General features: G+C 32.6%; 2 protein-coding genes across 3 annotated transcripts; one reads left to right on the top strand and one right to left on the bottom strand.

The window, feature by feature from the left end:
- Positions 1 to 16: 16 nt before the first annotated feature.
- On the top strand, positions 17 to 2,694 carry LOC114935619 (26S proteasome non-ATPase regulatory subunit 5). Its single transcript, XM_029308494.2, has 2 exons — positions 17 to 364; positions 788 to 2,694. Exons 1-2 carry the CDS (start codon positions 183 to 185, stop codon positions 2,115 to 2,117), a joined length of 1,512 nt encoding a protein of 503 aa, XP_029164327.1. The 5' UTR covers positions 17 to 182; the 3' UTR covers positions 2,118 to 2,694.
- LOC114935618 (O-acyltransferase like protein) lies at positions 2,427 to 21,142 on the bottom strand. Of its 2 annotated transcripts, none has more exons than XM_029308493.2 (10): positions 20,173 to 21,142; positions 7,581 to 7,873; positions 6,414 to 6,589; positions 6,009 to 6,166; positions 5,065 to 5,196; positions 4,131 to 4,690; positions 3,463 to 3,768; positions 3,127 to 3,301; positions 2,880 to 3,022; positions 2,427 to 2,817 (listed from the first exon to the last, which is right to left on the bottom strand). In XM_029308493.2, the coding sequence occupies exons 1-10, from the start codon at positions 20,480 to 20,482 to the stop codon at positions 2,692 to 2,694; spliced, it is 2,379 nt and encodes a 792-aa protein (XP_029164326.2). In that variant the 5' UTR covers positions 20,483 to 21,142; the 3' UTR covers positions 2,427 to 2,691. The 2 variants fall into 2 exon arrangements, with proteins under 2 accessions (XP_029164326.2, XP_085337657.1); XM_085481531.1 differs by having other exon boundaries at positions 5,065 to 5,163.
- Between the last annotated feature and the right edge of the window lie 567 nt (positions 21,143 to 21,709).

Below are 21,709 nucleotides of genomic sequence, written 5' to 3'. Positions count from 1 at the left end.
GCGATTCAGAGCTTCAGTATCGCGTGGTGATTTGCGTAAACGTCACTTCTCTCGAAGGCGGCCGTAACCTAAAATAGAGAGCGAGTCGCATTACGCTTATTCACGCGACAGTCGACAGAGTTGTTTTCAGTGCTAGTGAAAGTTGTTGAAGAAAAGCGAAAAGAATCGTCAATGAACCGACCATGACGGAATGGTACCAAGCAAAGATTCTACGTCTGTGCGAATTGAACAATGTCGAGGAAAAGAAGGACGTTTTAACGGACATCAAGATCAAATTCGGCAGTTTGAACAACCGAGATGCCGAACAGATCGCCCGGGGCTTGGATTACGAACCGCTTTATTCGCAATTAACCTCCAGTGACAGGTAACGATGACAAGTGATTTTTCTGTGTATCAACTGATCGTTTAAAATTTAACACGCCAATATGAATACGACATGAGAGAATCTTTTATTATAAACGTTAAAAAAATTTGATAATTCGATATATTTTCTGAATATTATAATTTATTCTTTTGAACATTTATATATTTGCAAATGATGCAAATAGAATAAGATATTTGAAAACTATCATTTTATAGAGTTTTAAAATATTTGTATGTAAACAATGATTGTCTGAAGGTAGGTACGATTAAATAGATTAAAGTTTTTAATTATTACTTCACATGACTATTATTCTTATGAGATGTAATATAGAATGTTGCTTGTGTAAGTAATTATATGTGATATAATACTTTCAAAAATTTATTGCTAAAAACAAAAAAGTTTAACAACTATTTTTTATTACAGAGAAGTTATAGAGCAAATATGTGACATTCTGACTATTCTGTTCAGCGTGCTAGAACCTGGGGAAATTTATCAAAGATATTTAGTCGAAGTATCTACTTTGATAACTAATCCAAATGCCAATGTAAGGTTGCTTGTGCTACATGAATTTATGCGCACAGCTTCACATCCACAAAAGATATTCCAGTTGCTCGCAGATACAACTCTTCTGATTTCAATAATAAATAGAATTAGTGACAATGATTTAACAGTCGCTGAATGTGCGATGAATATAGTGAAAAAAGTTGGAAGGAATCCAAATGGCTTACACATTCTGTATAAGGGTGAACTTCTGAGAACATTTGCTAGATTATTGCAGAATGATACTATTAGCTTTCGCGTTTACGAAGTTATAGTGGACATTGCCAAGACGTCCAGAGAAGCTTTGGAAGTATCTGCTCAATCAGGCTTCTTGAACAGTTTAATTAATGTACTGGAGAATGAAGACATACTGCTTCAATTAAACGCCTTGGAAATATTGACTCAATTGGCGATATTCGAGGAGGGTCTCAGCTACCTGGAGCAGCAGGAAGTATTGAGTAAGCTGGTTCAAAAGATAGCGCAGGCCAATGAAAATCCTTTGTCAAATCTTTTGATTCCCGGTCTGATGAAGTTCTTTGGTAATGTAGCGCGTCATTGGCCCAATGAGTTGTTCTCCAAATATCCTATGATAATTTCCGCGCTATTCGAGGTAATAGATAGCGGGGATCAGAACATCCTTGGCTCCGCATTGGACACCCTGGGATTCGTGTCTGTGAGCGTCGAAGGCAAATACGCATTGCAAGCTCTAGGGGACGCGATGCCTGGTGCTCTGAAGAAGATCGGCGAGATAGTGCAGAGGATGCCGACCGCTTTGCGAATTCGCGGCCTGAACAATCTCGTCCTTATACTCGAGGTCAAGAGAGACGAACAGGACAACAGAATCTTGTCTCTGACGAAGATGTGGTTCGATTCCTTATGTGATGATCCATTGAGTATGATTGTAGGGATATGCAGACAACCGTTTGCTGATATCAGACAGGCCGGTCTGGAGGTTTTGGCGGTGATCGCCTCTCAAGTATGGGGACAAGAGTATATTTCTACTCATCCGGGCCTGGTGGAGTTCCTATTAGATAGAAATATCGAATCGTTCAAAGAGTGCAAGGATGCTAAGTACGAAGTTGTGAAACGTTTGTCTCAGGCGGAGCGAGATGTATTCGATGCGGAGACTATACAGAAGTTCAAGCAATTCGTTAATGAAGGCCCGTACTTTGTCGATATCAATACAGAAGTCGCGGTAGAAGGAGCTTTGTAAAGAGGAGGAAAGGGAGCAAATCTTTGCATTATTACTTGATAAATATTAAAGATATATGTTAATATTAAAGATATATGTTAATATTAAAAATATATGTTATATCTTTATAGATACATTATTGTAACATAATACATAATGTAAACAACTTCTATAATATGCGGCCTATTTATTCCTATTTATATTTTTCAAAAACATTGATTATGATTTGAAAAATCAAGCTCTTGCATTTATTACAAAGCCGATTTTACTTATTAAAGTGTGTATGCATTTATTCTTTTTCTCACATAATGAGAGAAACTCATATCAGAATTTACATATATTTATCATATATATACAAAGAAAAATAATTTATTTTACATTTAGCGATACACAGAAAAATTCACACTTTAACATAGTTTGAAACAAGATGAAACAAGTGTTAATACAATGTGTATATGTAATAACGTTTACAATTATTTTTTGTCATCGTTTCACAGATCTTTACAAAACTCATACATAATATGTGTAAATACATTTGTATAAATAACCGTACGAGGCGGTGTGTGCGTTAAATATATGCTTTAGTCTCTCTATATTATATACGCCTTCGTTTTTTCGGCGAGAGAATCTTTAGCATACTGACCACCGGTGCTTCGAAGGTGACTGATACGATGAAGGAGAACAAGTAAGATAGCACTAATTGTCCCAGGAATGTTATGCCCTGAAAAAAATGGCGTTTTATACTCTGTATCTATTCGTCCTTTCCTCGACATTTAAACTCACCACTATATCCTTCCCTAAATGAAACGGTGAATCTAAATTCATAGCGGTCAGACGAATCACAAGCGGATGGACTAAGTAAGCGCAATAAGTCACTCTGCTGAACGGATACAAAAGTGGCCACGATAATATTTTATTTACATATCCTGAAAATGTAATCTTTATTTAATCTTTGTTTAAGGATTAATAATAGCAACGATCGATTTAATCGTTTAATGATTTTCTTTTTTATGAAATAAATTATTCTTACCCCCGTAACCAGTACTACACGCTATCACGATCCATGCTAAGCCAAGTGCCCACGCACTGTGACTTAATGAAGAATACGCAGCGGCTGTAACGGGTGCAAGTTCCGCTTCATATAGACCGTAAAGCAAGCTCAAGAGACACGCGGAAGACAGGAGCCATCCCACGACGACGGTGGTCTAGAAAATGACGTCAAGAATTATTTCCACTTTCTATTTGTATATCAAAGAAGCTTTAATATCATACAAGTATTGCAAAGAGACATCCGAAAGATCCTTTTGATGTTTCAAATTAGCATTTTCTTTATATTTCTTAAACTTTCTGTATTGGCTGATCGTACCTTTGACATTTTCACTTTACAATCAGTCTTAAAGAGGAAGTAGCCGACGGACATTCCGATCAGGTAAGGACCTAATCTCGTCCAAGGCTTGTCATAGATCTTGTCGAAGAGGGCCAACGGGTCGTCCATGGTCGGCATGTGATTATTAACTAAAGCGATATAACCGGTAGTTGCCCACGAGCTCACTAATAAAGTAACTAATAAGAAAGCTGCGGTTTTGAAATGATTCGTAGCCAATACTAGGATGACACCACCTATGATGTAGAACTGCGTATCATCTGCTACGTACCAACTCCAAAGCATGCACTGGAATATCACAATATGATTTTATATAATTTCATCTATGGAGATAGCGAAAGAGGGGAGAAAGAATAATATTCACAAACTTAAAAAAAATTAAAAAATATCAATATACAAATTAAAAGAGTTTAATTAAATTAAAAAATAATAGATGATTAATAATTGAAGGAAAAATTAAAAGGAAGAGCATTAAAAAATTATTCATTCAATTTATCATGAAAAACAAAAATATATGTCACTTAAAAAACATTAATTATCTTCGGAAGTAATCCAAGTATTGTAGAATTAGATAATTTATACAGGAATCGATTCCTGTTAAATTGTAATCTTTGAAGTCTTTTGCAACGTGTCAGTAAAACAAGACGTACCATTTGCTCAACGGGAAACAAGGTGTTAATATAAAGCAAATTTCTCCACCAGTAGTTTGGACAATTGTAATGATCCGCCGTAGGAGGCTCGAAGACAGAGTTTGTATGGAAATACTTCATCGAAATCTCGACCACACCCAAAACGAACATGTACGGCGCGGTGAGCCTGCTGAATCTGTACATAACAAGACCAATGAACTTCAGGGTGCCCGCGACGAAGCCACGTGTGCCCTGCGTGAGCCTCTTCAGGTCACCCTTGGCGTTGGTTCGGAAGTACAGGAAGGTCACGAGCACACCGCCCATGAAGAAAAAGGTGTCGACGCTGAAGACTCCGTTCGTGATGGTCTGAAAGAGGAATCTCTTCTCCACCACCCTGCGATACTCCATGTTGTCCGAGTACTTGAAGAGAATGATGCACGTGTGTCCAAGGATTACCCAGGCCATCGATATCGCTCTGAGCCCGTGCACGGTGCTGATGGTGTCTCCACCCACATTACGGTCGCAGATTACCTTCAGGTTGGCGTGAACGGAAAACGAAAGCAAGAGTTCCTCCGGAACACCTGCAAAAGCGATGCAAAACGTCAAGGAAAGTTTACTGCTTCACCAGTTATAAACAAAATTATTTATAAAAATTGTATAAAAGTAATGAATTCTTTTAATTTTCTCAGAGACTGATCTTTTAATTATTGATCTCTTTATATTTTATATTTTTTACGCAGAAATAATTTTTTTCTGTAATTTAATCATGTTGTAAATTGAAGTATGTTAAAATACGAGAAAAGCCACAAAAAGAAATCTCTAACTACTGATTTTGATGATATTGAAAATATTTACAGAAGATTTTTGCGATTTATTCTAATGTTCGTTAATTTTTTAGGATAATATTTTTAATGATTTTAGGTCGATATGAATAAGACACAAAAATTTAACATACTAAGCTGTCGCCCTTCCGTGGTAGCCGAAGGTTGCAAGTCATTTTCACGATCGTTGTTATTATTAATCGGCTGCACGCCGTTGCTGCTAGAGTCTGCGACTGGAACAGGAAGGTAGACCTTACCTTGTACAGCTACGGAATATAATAATAAATAGTGTCACTACTTTTGGTACTGTCCTTGTCTTGTCTTGATAGTCTGTGAGTGATAGTCGTGGTGCTTATTAGCTGGTACTTTATCTCTCGCGAGAGAGATGTACCTCCAAGACAATTGCATTTTACGTGATTACAGCATCCCGAGATGAGTTAGTGTAGCGAGCTAAAATAGCGTTTTTCTTCGCAAAGCAGTTATTATGCTATTATACTGAAACTTTGCCTTGCTTTTTGTCATTTAGTTATTATTTTCGTAAGTCTCTCTTAGCTTTTTTATAGTTTCCTATACAAGGCGTCTCAGATTCTTCGCATCTTCTTCTAACTACTAAGTCATCTTGGAAATTGGAATAAATTTTTTCTCTTTAATAAAAATACTAATTTATGATATTAATAGATAATTAATATAAAAGTCATGCATTTAAAATTGTGAGATTGTCACACGAATTAAGAAAGCAAATAGATAATCATATTCTTTATTCAGTTTTAATTCGCTGTTTTAACTTTAATATTTATAATCTGAGATTTTTAAGTAAAGAGATTTCATTCAAATGTTGAGAAATTGAGATAAAATATATTCATATTTATCATTCATATTTTTAATAGGCAAACGTCGATTTGGACAAAATCTATGCCAGAATTGAGAGAATTCGTGCGAGGAATCTGCGACATGTAAAGAGCAGAAAATAATCGCCATTATCTTAATGTATTGATTGCTATCTTGCAAAAATAAGAGGGATGTGTATAGACAGAGATGAAAACACAAAACTCTTAAATGTGGACGTTGAGTTCTTTACCGTTTAGCACTTTCCCATTGCCATTGGTGAGATGATCAAGTTTTCCGTGCTTCTCCAAATCGTAAATTACATTTTTCTTGCACTTTACTGTTTTCAATAGATAATAATCGTATCCAGTACCAAGAATCATCAGTATCGCAACAACTGCGCTGACTCCGCTAAAACATATCAAATATATCTGTTGTTCACGCGCGTTTAATTGCTCATTCGTAAAGAGGCTTTAATTTTCAAAATTTTACTTCGAATAAATAAATAATATAATATAATAAATATTATAAAATAATAAATATTTTAATATTATTTTGTATTATATTATGTAATATATTTATCTCATTTTTGGCAAAATACAATTTGTCCAGTTCTGCAGTTTAACTTTAGTCAGGTATCTTTTTTTCGCAAACTTACGATAATACCCAGAAGATCGGATCTGTGTACATGTCGTATAAATTGTGCTGATCTCTAACTTTTTCGATTAACGAGTGTTTCACCGCAAATTCGCCCGCGGCAAGTTTTCCGATCACGGCGACGTCGGAGGCGGTGCATGAGAACGGCAAACAAACACCTAGGTGAATCAATCTTGTCTGAAAAATAATATGATTTTTCTTATAGTAAGTTTTATTTAAGACAGTATACAATTGGAAAAAATAAGAGCATTAGTTTAGCAAAAAATTGATTGAAAAAGATACATCACTCTATTTTTTCGTAAAACTGTACATTAAGAGCTTGACTTCAGTACATTTGCATTCGAAAATGGCACAATTAATGATGTACTTAAAGCGTAAATATTGGTGGCAGATAAACACTCAGGTGAATCAATATTGTCTCACAAATAAGAATAGATTTTTCTTTTATATTAAGCTTCACGTAAAATAGTATACAATGGGAAAAAATGAGCATTAGTTTGGGAAAAGAATTGACTGGAAAAGATTTCACTCTATTTCTTCATTAAATTATACATTAAGATTTTGACTTTAATATAGTTGCATTTGAAAATGGCGTAATTAATGTACTGAAAGCGTAAACATTGGTGACAGACAAACACCCATGTGAATCAACATTGTTTGAGAAATAATAATAGATTTCCTTTATGTTAAGCTTTACGTAAAATATGTAATATGGAAAAATAGGTAATGCAATGGAAAAAGTGAAATACTAGTTTAGAAAAAAATTTATTGAAAAAGATGTTTTACTCTATTTTTTGTAAAATTATGCATTATGCTCTCAATTTTGATTAAAAACATTAATGGCACTGGTCTTTTTTTTATTAGTTTTTGTTTTCATTAAGTTTTGTGTCTTTATTTTTTAAAGCAAATATATTTTCTTTCATAACTATTCTTTTTCATAATGTATACAATTTATTATATATTTAATGATTTTTAATATTATTATTAATATATTATATATTTATCATTTAATCTTGAATGACATGTTTCTTCGTATAAAATATTTTGTAGAAATAAGTGTATTTAAGTAATATAAATTTTTTTTATTTTCATAAAATAGGAAAACAAGTTAAAATAAAAAAATGTCGAATAATATTTTAATAAATTGCACGATATCGATGCTACTTACTGTAGTATATCGAGACGCGTTTACAGATAGCCTCAACATGTAAAATCCTAGACGATAAGGTGGTATGTCTGCGACATTTGTTGGAGTCCACATGTTGCTTCCGGTGGGACCCGCGTTGATGAGTTTTCGTGGCTTAGCATTAAATTCTCGTACGTCCTCGATTGATGACTCCGTGCCAATTTTAGAATTTTTTCCGTAATCTTGACCGATGTAATTGCATTCGGTGGCTGATCCGAGAAAGAACGAGTTACCCCAAAAGAATCCATTGGTGAATCTGCCCGACGCGTCGTCCACTGATGAAACGAAAGGCCAATAATTATTTTCTTCGTACTTTTCTACATTTATTCATACATACATTTCGAATTTATTTGTAAATAGATGATTCGTAAAGATATAAAAAATATAATTAAAAAATTTATTACTAGATATTTTTTTTACATCGCAGGAAAGAAAAATATAGTAACCATTTTTTCATTTTATTATTGTGCTATTTATGTTGCTTTAATTTTTGATTCAGTTGTGTGTGAAACACAAAACATGTTTCAGGAAGGAGAAATCAACCGCTTGATGGCCGAAGTAGCCGTCGGCGCGAGAAGTAAGGTCATGAGTTCTAGAACACCTTGTAAGTGACGAAAGCGATCGCTGGAGAACACTTTCATCGAGGAGCTGTGACGATCGAGCCGGAAGTGGTCAGTCAGGTGAGTGCGGCGAAAGTACTCTTATTCAAAGTAGGTCGGCGACTCGTGAGAGTGAAAACGAGTATCGAGCCTGAGAGTCTGAGGGACGATGCGTTGAAAATCTTAGATTCGAAGCTATTTATCGATATTCTATTTTATTCAACGCTGAAAATTTCACGTTCTATTGACTAATTTACATTAGTCTCATAATCAGAAAAAAATATGCTTAAAAAGTATATTTTCTTATTTTCTATGATTGCGTGAGATTGAAATGATTGATTTTTATGAATCATATGGAATCAGTCTCAGAAATTTTTATATACTTCCCATAATTAAATCATAATTACATATTAATTTTCTTATTTTTGTCTAATATTATCTAGTTTTTGCCAATTTCAACACAACTTAACTCTGTTTATAAATAAATTTATAGAAACTCTACACATATTTTTCTATCTAATTGAAGCAAAACGTTGATTCGTAATTGATTGTATAATTTTATCATAATCCATTTGCCTTCATCTGGTATAAATCAGTTCACAGATTAACTAACAATGTTGGCTATTATCTAACATAAAATTAATAAACTTCGCTTAAATGTCAATACATGATGATTTCTACCTGATTAAATAACCAAATTGCGTAACTCTTTCATACGTATGCGTTTGACAAGAGCACGCAAGCGTGTTTTTTGTGAGAGCGAGGTGGTATCCCCTCATTTATCGTACCGTAAACAATGATTTAACCCAAAGGATGGCGTCTCAGATCGTCGTCATCGGGGAGGCGTCATGATGGCGAGTCTTACGTCGAAAAAGACTTGCCTCCGACCAAGTATGCACTTTCTATTCGGGAAGTAAAAGATATTATCTAATCACGTCAGAGCGTATGACGAAGGACTTTACAAAACTGTATTACATGGATCGCGGTTTGACCGCGGATTCGTTATGTCACTTGCGGCTACGCACTTAAGGCTGCAGTTGACGTCATCGTCTTTCGTCACGGTTTTTTGGAATTTAATCGAAGAATTTTATAAGATTTTCCGCCCCAGTTTTAGTTCGCAACAAAAAGGTTTGACTTAGGTTTTTATTTTTAAATTTTGAAGCTACAAAGAACTTGAAAAGAAAAAATAATAATAAGTAATAAGAAATATTATTAATTTAATTTTAAAATCTGTCTCAATATGTCTTTGAATTTATTAATTGCATTGATTTTATTTCTATAACTTTTTTAGAATCCAAATAATTTTTTAAGATTTTTTAAGATTAAAAATATCAATTAATAGAGAGCACTCACAAAATTATTCTATATTAATATTGCCCGATAAAAAACATTCGATTAATTTTGAAAGACCTATTGAATGGTATAAAGAGATTATCCGAAAAAAATAATGTGAACTCTAAAAAAGAGTTATAGAAATAAGAGCAATTAATAAATTTAAAGGCATATTAATTTAAAAATTAATGTCTTTGAATTTATTGCATTGTTTTTATTTCTTTGACAACTCTTTTTTGAAAATCCAAATAATTTTATTTTAGATAATCTCTTTATATAACTCGATCTTTCAGGTTTTTCAAAATCATTCATTTTTTTTATCGGACAATATTAATAGAGTAATTTTGTGAATGCTCTATTAATCGATATTTTTCAACATTGAAAAAAATGTTTATAAATATCCTATTACGATATAATTGAAATTTCAAGTTTATACAAACGCAAGTTAGATTTTTCATTTTTGTATTCATAATTGCACTGGGGTTTCACATACAAGGCTATTATAATTCATTTCAATCAATAAAATTATCAATGCTATCGAGGATATCGATTTTAAAGGACATCAAGTAAAGATCAAGAACATAAATCAATCGATATCCTGATTCCATATGTTGATTTTTTTCTTAAACATTTAACAACGCGCATAAGGCAGCATTTTTATTAATATTTTTGTTATGCTCGTTGCTACTTAAGAAGCGTGACTATAAGAAACACTCTACTTTCTGTTACATTAATTCTTATTTGTCTTTTAATATGCTTACTTCGCCAGAAGTGTAAAGATTGCGTGTGTCTGTTAATTATATATGCCAATCGTAAAACTAAATCAACGCGTTTACAGAACAGGATAATTATAGTAAGCAACATAAGGCAGCATTTTTATTAATGTTTTAGTTATGCTCGTTGCTACTTAAGAAGCGTGACTATAAGAAACACTCTACTTTCTGTTACATTAATTCTTATTTGTCTTTTACTCTGCTTACTTCGCCAGAAGTGTAAGGATTGCGTGTGTCTGTTAATTATATATGCCAATCGTAAAACTAAATCAACGCGTTTACAGAACAGGATAATTATGGTAAGCAACATAAGAATTATGTAATTACTATTAATGACTATGAAGTCATACTTGTATTACTTGAGGTGTATGTAATGCAGGTTTAAGTAAGCAAAAGATTTATGTGAAAAGACCCGAGAAAATTTCCGTATTCGCATTCCAGATTGATTAGATATATCTATATAAAGATGATGATGGCGATGAGATGATACTATGTTACGAATATGTTAGAAATAATATTAAATGCGCAATACACGTGTTAGATGTATAATATTAGATATTATACATCAAATGATTATAATTACGCCTATAACGATGAGATATAAAATATTAAAGATGGAGCAATTAAAAAAAATAATCTCTTAAGATAAAAATATTTTATAATTATTATTATACAGGAATATACAAAAATAATTAATAATATTGCAAAAATAGAAAGTGCAATAAATTTTTTTGAAAATTATGGATAAGTATAGAAACTGTTCCTGTGATTATTTATTAGTCTGCATTGTAAGTAATTATAATTTTAAATATATATTTTCTACATATATATTTTCTACATAATTAAAAAATGTTCCACTTCATAAACATTTGTGAAAATTTTATCGAAAAAGTATATACGAAGATTAATTATGACTCTCTTTGGATTTATAAAAAAAATTTAAGAAAGAAATAATTTTAAAAAATCAACAGATTCGAACTTTATATCTCCTTTAAAGAAACACTTTTCTTATCGATCATTGACATTTACTATTGTCAATGTTTGGTCATTTACGACTGATACACGCGCGGGCTCACAGTCGGATTAGAATAACAATGACTTTTGAATCAGTTCTGTTGCAAGATTTTCAAGTCAAGTTCACGATCGACACGTTCCAGTGCTACAAAACATAAATAGTCAATGCAACTCGATCTTGATTGAACTTTGGAATCTTAGTGGCGCTATTTTATATTCCATTCGCACACGTGCATAAAAGTTGCGCTTTGCGGTTAAAATCTTGTCGTAATAAAGTAGTTCTAAAGAAGAAGCAACCGCAAATAATTAACTTAACTCAATTCAACACAGAATTAATTTTTTCTGTCGAAAATTTATAATGCTATATATTTCATATTATAAAAATATATTTTGAGAATATGTCATTTTCTTACATTTTTAGTAAATTTTTTAAGAATCTTAATTTTTATTTATATCTTACATTTTTAATTACTTATCAATCTAGATAAAGTGTGTTGTATCCCCCTCTTTCTCCCCAGTAAAAAAAAAAACAATTGATAATATCTTAAGAAAAGGAAAGAATTTAGTGATATGTGTTATTTAATAAAAGTTATGTATTATATAATAAATGATCCGAAAGTGTTTGATTCACATAATTCTCTTATTTCTCGAAATTTTATCACGCTCACGAACATTAACTTTATGTGAAACTATGTGATATTTTGCAACTGAGAAAATAATGGCACTTTTTATTTTGAAAATTTGAAAATACAAGAACGGGTTATTCGACGCGTGAAGTGTAATTAAGTTATTTAGCAATTGCAAGCAATTGACTTTATAGGGTTTTGCGAGAAATGTTGTAGCTAGTTTATTCATCATATTAACACAAAATGTTTCATTACAAAATTTCGATCGGCTGTTTTCAACACTAAATATTAACCATCCGAATATGGCTAAGGAATTCGCAAATTGCTACATGACATTTGCTTTAATTATATCTTGATTTGACAGTTTCATACATACGCACCCGTTAAAATAATTTGACAGCAATTCACCGTCGTTATTGCGGAAATTTCAAGTAGGTACTTGAAAGAAAAAGTTCAACCAGGAAATGCGTCGAACTCGACGACATTGAAGGCTAAAAAAAAAAGAAAGTGATCTTACCAAAAAGATAACATTGTTTTATACATCGTTTTTTCTCAAGGTGAGAAACTTTGAGAATTCTCCATCGCATTACTTTTGTTCCGTATTTACAATAATTAGGGACAATTAACAATAATGTGCAGAGTGAAATAAAAATTTCTAATTCCAAATATAACGGAGCTTATTCTTGCATCAGCGTAAGCATTTCTTTAATTGTGCACACTTACTGCTTATTTTGTTACGCACATCTATTTGTATACGTGGCGCGTAAATTGGAGAAAGCGTGAATCCGAAGAGAAAAAGAGAGAAAGAGAGAAACGCGTTTGCATACTGATTGAAGCTAATGTTGCAATATTACCGTCTAACTGTCTGGCATTGACGATATTAATGTCCGTCTGACATTGGTTGGCTTTCTTAAATTCACGGAGGTCGAGCGAGAGTACAGACGTCCTTGACTAACAATATGAAAGTAGATCGTACGAATTTCTTTCCTATAAGAGATATTCGGGTGAAAGCGCCCCTATCTAGATCGGAATTCATAATCTTGTTCGGCAATCTGAACTTTTGACATTTGGATTTTCGAATAAAGTTTCGTCCGTCTTCTTAATTTAATCTTCTCTCATCATCCTTTCGTATCAGAATGTATCACGTTTCTAAATGTGAGATACATTGCCTAAGGACAAATTTATGGTTGCTTTAATTAGATGTATAATGGCTTTCGTTTTTAAATAAAGTATCTCGCAATTCATTTACGGAATTTCGAGAGACTAATTTTATACAGCTGTGGATCACTTTGTCACGTGATTGTCTAGTAAAATTAGCTTGACAGTTTATTGACTTAATAGTGGCCATTGACACGTAACAATAATATTTTCTTCTTAAACTCTCATTTATAAAAGTTGACAGTTGACTAGTTTTTATTTTAAAATACTAATCTGAATAAAAATGCTGCTGATATAATATAACGCAAAACCGTTCGAAAAATCAATATTTCTTCAATAGTATTAAAAGACTAAAAAATAAATTAATATTAAAATAGTATAGTATTAAAAAATAAATTTTCAATTTTTTAAGATCAAAAAAATTGTCGGAATTTTCCTAAATTACGGTTACAGATTCAATAAGTAAAGTTTCCAATTAGCAAATTAGAAAAAAAGTTAGAGGAATTAAAACAGGGCAAACTGCTGCGAAAAAATGACGTGATATTATATATTTCTTTATAAGACGGAAATATTGAATTGATGAAGGAAAACGAACACGTAAATTGTAAGACGTATGTCTAAAGAGAGGCGCGGTGACTTTCTTTTTTCCGACATGCACGAAAATGTAATAACCCCGATACATGAAAGTGAAACGCATCCCGTTTCTAATGCAGCTGTCATTTATAGCCGCGTTATTGCGACAAATAAATTGGTACGTTTCAAAGTGAACCTATAATTTAGGCCGCTAGTGAAACAGTCGCACCAAGTGTGATTGACCTTTTCGTTTATTCGCAATTGGGCAATGCGAGTGGACGTTCGATCAAATCAAAATTCTGCCCGTGACGACATGCATGCAATAGCATCTCGCTATTTGTATGCATCCGACTCGCTGCGATCGAGTTGCAATTATTTAGCAATTTCTTTAATGGGCTATGTTATTACTGTTATGACAAAAATATTGCTTTTCACATTATTCGACATCTGAATGTTCATTTAAAAATGAGGATGTAAAAGTTTTAGACACGATCGTTTAAGATTGTAATTTGCCGTAATTTTTTTTAACTCTCCAATAAATTGTCACGGATGTGCAACGCTAGCTGACTAATGCAAAGACGGAAGTGTTTAACGATGATTGTAACAAATTACAGATGAGAATGTGACTGAGGAATGAACAAACAGAGACAGTTTACTGGTAGTTTTTGTCGCTTGTTAACACGACATATACTTTCTCTATCGTGTTTCTCTCTTTTCATTAGCATCTGGAACCACTTGCGGAATCGACTACTTTAAAAAAAATTGGGACACCACAAAAATTCGAAAGTTTTCTTCGTGGAAAAATTCACAAAGCGAAATTTTGATAAATTGTTTTAAATTTATTTTTCGAAATTTATCCTTTGAGAGAAACATGAATGAATTACATCACTTTATATCAATGTATTCGAAATATTATTATAGTTATCGGTCGCACTTGTTATTGCAAATAGGTTATTTAAGTATAGTATTTATCAACTTTAATTACATATAGTTACGTTAATTTCATTTCTTCGAAATCCGGTAATAACTTACGGCATTCCGGTATTTGTGTTGCGTTACGATTACGCGATTGGGAATTTCCCTGATCAAATAAGTGACATTTATTCCGACGAAATATTACCGAAAACCGAGAATTATACTTGATTTTTCCCTTTTCCTTTCTAAATAACTTTTCGTATTTTCCGATAAATTCTGGAAAAGCAGTACAAAGTGTTGAAAACGTATCATAGTAATTGAAGTGAGGTAATATCACCGTGATATATGGGAAAATTGCGACCGATAGTCGATAGCTTAATGATACTGTCACGATGCCGTTTACCTAGTAGCGACTAATTTTACCTAATTTTACTGCCAATCACCGTACACTATCGATCCGCTATTAATACTCACCCCATATACATGACGTAAGTTTGTATAACGTAGAAATTACTTAATTAGCGTATCAAACACACGCTATATATAATCATAAGGATACGGCTTCGCGTATGAAATATACCTGCGAAATCTGTATTATATATCATAATTATATATCGATATATATGCCTCATATTCTTTCCACTGTTTTAGCGCTCTGCATAAAATTAATTAAGTTTGCGAACATAAATTCAATTATAACTTATGGGAATAATATATTACAGTGGAAAGTGTAATGTTTCTAAATAGGATGAAGATATATATCTGTATTTCGGTTCATGTTCAATTTTTGCCTCATTTAACGCAGCTATTTAATATTCATATTCGTTGGAGAATTCGCGAATCGTCGTGGATCGAATGAACGTAATCCTACTCGATTAGATGAATCGTCGGGAGATGGAAATACGTTTCCGCGAAAGCGAAAGCTTGCGATTTCATCCCCAGCTCTGCCACGTAATTCTCCCTTCTCGAATAGTATAATCTGCACTAATCGCGATGCCGATTTGGACTCGCCGCTTTCTAATGCCGAGCATCTCTGCACAACAAGTTTTTGTCTTTATATATACAATACAATAATTGTAAAACAAATTATACATGCTATATATGTATATTTTAATGTATTATCTTGATGGGTATTCACACACATGTCGGAGGAATTCATTTACGTAACTTTTGGATAAGGATCCGAGGGTGCTTTATCCTGCGATCAATGCTTTCCAAGAAATACTTTAATAACTTATAATTATCTTCGCGTTTTTATTTTAACTTTAATTGTCTATTAATTTTAGAATTAAATAATTGTAGTATATGATGAAACATGAATAATTATAATTTTCCGTAATAATTGCGCAAGTCAGTACATTTCAGGAAAAATATAATATGCACAAATTATTCTGACGTAAAAATATTAAATTTTAATTTTTGTAAATATATAGGAGAAAATATTCTAAAAAGCCGGTTGAGAATGATATATACACTTTTATGAAACTGTTTCTATTTCTTCAAGGAAATGTGATTTTTACGCTTTCGCTAGACGCGCATTTCATTTTACGCGTATTTTACAATTTAACAATGGCGATCTTCTTTCGGTGGATTTTTGCAATTTGTATTTGTAATGGTATAGAAATCAGGAAGTAATATTTTCAATTTGTGAGGGCAGAGAGCGGCGGAATAAATCGCGTGAGAAACGAAACGCCTCCGAAAGTCGAAAGAGCGACGTCGCGTATTCGAGACAAACGATTCTTTTTAAATTGTCATAACAGTAATGTTTTCCTCTAACGATATTTCTCCTCGAGCGACAGAGGCACCTTTCACCTTTGCACGCGCATAAAATTCACGAGATCCACGAGAATTCCGCGACGATGATGCATATCGCGGGTTCGCAGAGGGTGAAAGTGGCCGATTAAGATTGTTTTCTTTGCGATTAGGATGCTGTCTCACGTGTGTAATGATCGTTTGATGAGAGGAACGAAGATGACAAAATTGGCCCGCAAAAATCGACGCGAAAAGTCGACTCGTGTCTTTTTTCTTTTTCTGACCGAATCGCGTCGATACTTTTTCAATGACTTTCCTTATATTTCCGAGACCCGAGAATGAAATGTGAAAGAAAGCGAAGGTGAACCCTGGCCCACTTAAAACTTTTACCTGAAAGTTCCTTCTCGGGTTTCTTCTGGTTAAGAAATTTGGAACACGGAAAAGGAAAGGGTATTTGTTCGTGATCCAAACAGGTTTTTTTTGGAGTAAATAAGTAACGAAATTAACCACGTGCATTTTAGGTATGTATTCAGTAATGGAAAACATTAGCATATGTAGCATGGTTTATATAATATTGCGATATTGCGATATCGTAAATATACGTAATACTTATCTGTGTAATATATATAGGTTTTTCTTTTATTATGATATTTCTCGAGTACTCTTGAACGATATGATGTTTGCAGAAAGAAATAATTTATATAAAAATTAATAATACATAATCTTTGGTTAGATCAAATGAAACACATATGTAACCAGACTATGTTTTCAAAGTTGCATTTCAGTTACGTTATGCTCTCAAACGAGGATAAAACTAATAAAATTTTGAAATTTTTAATTGCGACCTAAGATAATAAAATGTTTAATGTTTTCAAGAAGATATAAAAGATATTCTTTTCGCGATATTTTTTACGTAAAATTGCTACGTATTTTTCAATTGAGCTCTGTTTCGGATAAAAATCTACAGATGGATGTAAAATATATTACTCTGTAGGATGGAGATTAATTTTTTTGAAAAATGAAACAGAAAATCTTTAGAAAAAATTTTATAAAAAAAATAATTATATTTCCACACGTTCAATGCGCGTTTATAGAATACGCGAAAAGTTGATATTGATATTGACCAAGAAAAATGAAGGATGGGATTCACCTGGCGTAATTTTTTTTATGAAGCCGGCACGTTTGATCGGCTCTTTGTCGTGTCGCTAAAAGTGAAACTTCCGCGAAATCACTAAAGCAGACAAACCAGGAAGGGTAATGAAGGAGGGTACTGAAAAGCAATTGTTTGTAAGGATGTTCCCGACAGGTTTGTTAACGTCGACTTTGTCGCGAGTACCCTTTCTTTCTTCGACCGAAGTGTGAACCGGATGACATCGATAAAGTGTCTTCGAGTTATCAGTTAATCTTAAAAATGTCAACGAATTTTTCACAAATTCAAAATCGATACTTACTCGAGAAAAGTCACGAAGTAAAAATTGTCACTTGACAACTTTCTATATACAATGGTTTAAGATTTAAGCATCGTGTTTTTTATTGAATCTCTGATTAAAAAATATCTCATGATTAAAGTCCGACAATAAATGACGTCTCATTGATGAAAATTTTTAATAGAAAAATTGAATAGTAAATAGAAAAAAATGTTAAATAGAAAAAAAAATGAATTACAGCTTTTGATCTCGAGAAATCAAGTCTTGATTCGATCTGTCATTAAACTAAGGATAGATGACTCCACATCCTTGCGGATGTAAATTTGTTTCTACGATCGTGATGCAATTGAAAGGGATCGTTTGAATAACTCACATCTTACTCGAATGATTTAGCACAATTATCTCGCGATGCAATGTAATGTAGAAAGCTGCATGAGAGAGAAAGTTGCAATGCATAGATAGGAAGTTACATACGTATACGTGGCGCGTATAAAATTATTCCGTACAAAATGCAGAATACGACATAATCAGATCAAGAATCAAATATCTATTCCTAGTATAACGTAATTGATTATGTAAAGGAATATCGTAGGTGTGTTAAAAAAGACATATTTACAACATGAAGAAAGAGAAACAATTATGTAATGAATGCCTCGAAAGAAACAGAAATGATATTTATATCGAATTATAATTCTTAGAACACCGTTGTCTTTATATAACTTAAATTGTAGCTTTGTTTTAAATTATTCGCTCGAAAGCACAAGTTTTTCAATGGTAATTTTTTTCTTCGCATTTTCTTCGCATTGTGAATTTTCGTTGTTGCCGTACAATGACTCATGTTATCATATTGTATGACTTTGCAATCTCTACTTTATCTTTATGCCTTTCTTAGCCATATTGTCGTATAATAATGACTTTGCAACCTCTATTTTATCTTTATTCTTCCTTGGCCATTGCAGAATAAAAATGCGAAGTAAAAAGTCAATATATAATATCGTGAAAAAAGAATATCGATGATGTATACTTATTATCTTTTCTTTAATTTTTTAATTGGAATAAAGTATTAAATGCACGTTAAAAACAACTTTTATACAAGGCAAGTCATTTGTTCCACGAAGGGCATCCTTGTCATTGCAGGTATAAAATGAGAATTTTATACGTGGGACAGGTTGTTTGCCTTGTAAGAAGTAAGAAAGTGTTTTCACTGTATGCAGCAACTTCATTATGATAAAAAGATATCATTATAATAAAAAGGATAACCACACGAAGGTTCTTGCTCCGAGCTCTTTATTTTTCTTCCGTGTATTTATATTTCAGATGAGACCAAAGAATATAAAAGCAGAAATTGCAAAGTTATTATGTGACAATATGATTGAATACGTGATTAAATACGATTGAAGACTTTGAATGACTTTGAATAATCTTTAAAATGGTGAAGCTTATTACATAAACAGAGACCTAGAAAGTGTATAATTCAATATAATCAATATCTCCTATCTCTCGAGGCGCTCATTAGCTATGATCGTATTCCACTAGCAAGTAACCCGTTGAGGCTTCTTTCGTTCGAAACATCAAAAAAACTTTGATGTTATAAATTAATTTAAATTAATAATTTATTCATTTTAAATTAATCCACAGTTTATTGAAATTAAATATAATTTATATTAATTATTAATTACGAAGAAAATATTATTTTAGAAAATTAAGATGATTAGGGAAATATATTAATAAGCGATATTATTTTATTTCCGAAATTCGCGAAATAAATTCGCTTTAAATCAGGCAATGAAAATTTTGTCGAAATTTTACAAGTAATCTTTAAAAAATGTATAATAAGAAGTTTCGAAAACAATTATGATTTATACTTTACTGTTGTTATTAATGCTGCGGTTGTTGTGGCTAAACTTTCTTCTATTGATATAACAAATTTTTGCTTACAGTGTGTATAACAATTTCATAATATAGATATAAGAAGAAGAAAAGAAATATAAACATGATGATTTTACATCTAAATAAGTTTTTCGCATTTCATAATATAAAACTTTAAGAATCATAAATTATTTAATAATTTAATTACTTTTAAAATAAATTACTCAAGACTAATAAATTAGTATAATAAAAAATTATTGCAGAAACAATTTATATAATTTCCTTACATAATAAAATTCTTCAATATCTTTTAAATATAACTATTAAATATATTCTAACTTATATAACACACATATATTATTTATGGATTTTGATTCGAAATTTTACATTTTTAGATAAATAATTTATTAACAAATAAAATATATTTTTGAATTTATATAAATAGAGAAAATTAATAGAATTTTATAAATTAAAATTAGAATTCAGAATTTTTTGCTCCAAAATAGACAGATTGAATAATGAAGCTTAAATCTTACCTTTAAGAGCCCACAGTTCTTCATTCTTCAGAGCCTCGATGTACGTCGTAATGTCTTTGCCGCATTGCTCCCCGACAGGGTATTTTCCTTCGGCCCAATTTCTTACTAAATTACGCGCACTGAAAACGTCCAGCGTTTCCGACAGGCTGGTCCAATTCTTCGTGACCACGTCGGTCGTCGTTGGCAAGCTTCGTACTCGGAGAACCGATTCTTCCGCGTTATCGTTTGGTGTACCTGTAGATCTCTCTTCGGCATAGATCGCGGACACTATAAGCAAAGTGGCAATTAGCAAACGCATAGTACTCCTCATGTTTATCTCGTAAATTGTTCGCAGGTATAAGCGATGGGGCGCACGTTTAGAAAGAAAATTCGCGCGAGATCACACTAATCGCGAATCTTCAGCATCGTCGTCGAAACCAGACGGCAGGATCTTCGTGATTGATTGTTGAAAAAAAAAATAATTCCTCTTCCGGTGTCGATCTTCGTTAAAAAAAAAATAGACGAACGTATATCACTGAATATTTGAAAAGTCTACGAACAAATCAAGTATTGATCCTTTGTCAGGATGCACGTGACATTGTCAGGAGGGAATGTCACAGGATATGCCTCACTTGTTTCCGCACTCGGACAACTGGACCTCGATTGATCACGATCGATGCGATTTATGTAACGAGATTATGTCAGTCTTTGAACTTCCATTTCCGTAATTGTCGGAAGATCCTGATAATGCGATCTTCTCATGGCGACACGTCGACACGTTCGGTTTGTCGCATCTGTCTTCGACAACAGAGGACAAATAATATAGAAAAAGAGAAGTACAATAGGGGTTTCTCGGGTGAACTCTTCTTTCTTGCTGAATGATCACGAATCAACTGTACGGGTGGATTGTAGTCCGACCAATGCTTCTTGAATGTTTCGCGGTACCATAATGAAAGGAATGGTGGGGCCGAGTCTCCCTGTGGAGTGAAAACCAACAACCTTTAGACTGCGCGCAAGGCAGCTCGAATTCATTGACACATGTGTCCGCGAACGCTTCGGACGTTTATAATCACAAGGACAGAAAGAAAGAATGTTTTTTTACATTATTTTTTAATTAATTAATTTTTAATTATTTTAATTCTACATTATTTTAATCCTACACTGGAAAAAAAATTTTGTTGGATTAACAAAAATTCTGTTCAAAAATGGACGAAACGGAATTACTAGTTGAATCTACCAGAATTCCTTTTAATGCAACAAGAATCTACCAGAATTCCTTTTAATGTAACAAGCATCTTGTTTGTACAACAAATCAGTTTGTTGGTGCAAACAAGATATTTGTTGTATTAAAAGGAATTCTGGTAGATTCAACCAGAATTCCGTTTCGTCCATTTTCGAACAGAATTTTTGTTAATCCAACAAAATTTTTTTTCAGTGTACAATTTCTTTTCCTTGAAACAATCAGACAAAGAGTACACTGAAAAAATTGTTAACTTCACTAAATTACACTATTTTGTTAATTGAACATATATTAGTATGTAAGTCAAATATACGTTTT

The sequence above is a fragment of the Nylanderia fulva genome, unplaced genomic scaffold (assembly GCF_048542155.1).
Source record: "Nylanderia fulva isolate GAGA-0341 unplaced genomic scaffold, ASM4854215v1 Scaffold18, whole genome shotgun sequence".
NCBI lineage: Eukaryota > Metazoa > Arthropoda > Insecta > Hymenoptera > Formicidae > Nylanderia > Nylanderia fulva.
This window is presented reverse-complemented; position numbering and strand designations above follow the sequence as displayed.

What these genes read in the sequence shown, in the direction of transcription:
- LOC114935618 (XM_029308493.2), bottom strand. Translation starts at nt 20,482, where the DNA reads ATGAGGAGTACTATGCGTTTGCTAATTGCCACTTTGCTTATAGTGTCC. An exon ending in AGAACTGTGGGCTCTTAAAG is followed by an intron (nt 7,874 to 20,172) that starts GTAAGATTTAAG and finishes TCGTTTCATCAG; the next exon opens with TGGACGACGCGTCGGGCAGA. An exon ending in CAATGGGAAAGTGCTAAACG is followed by an intron (nt 5,197 to 6,008) that starts GTAAAGAACTCA and finishes TATATTCCGTAG; the next exon opens with CTGTACAAGGTAAGGTCTAC.
- LOC114935619 (XM_029308494.2), top strand. Translation starts at nt 183, where the DNA reads ATGACGGAATGGTACCAAGCAAAGATTCTACGTCTGTGCGAATTGAAC. An exon ending in CAATTAACCTCCAGTGACAG is followed by an intron (nt 365 to 787) that starts GTAACGATGACA and finishes TTTTTATTACAG; the next exon opens with AGAAGTTATAGAGCAAATAT.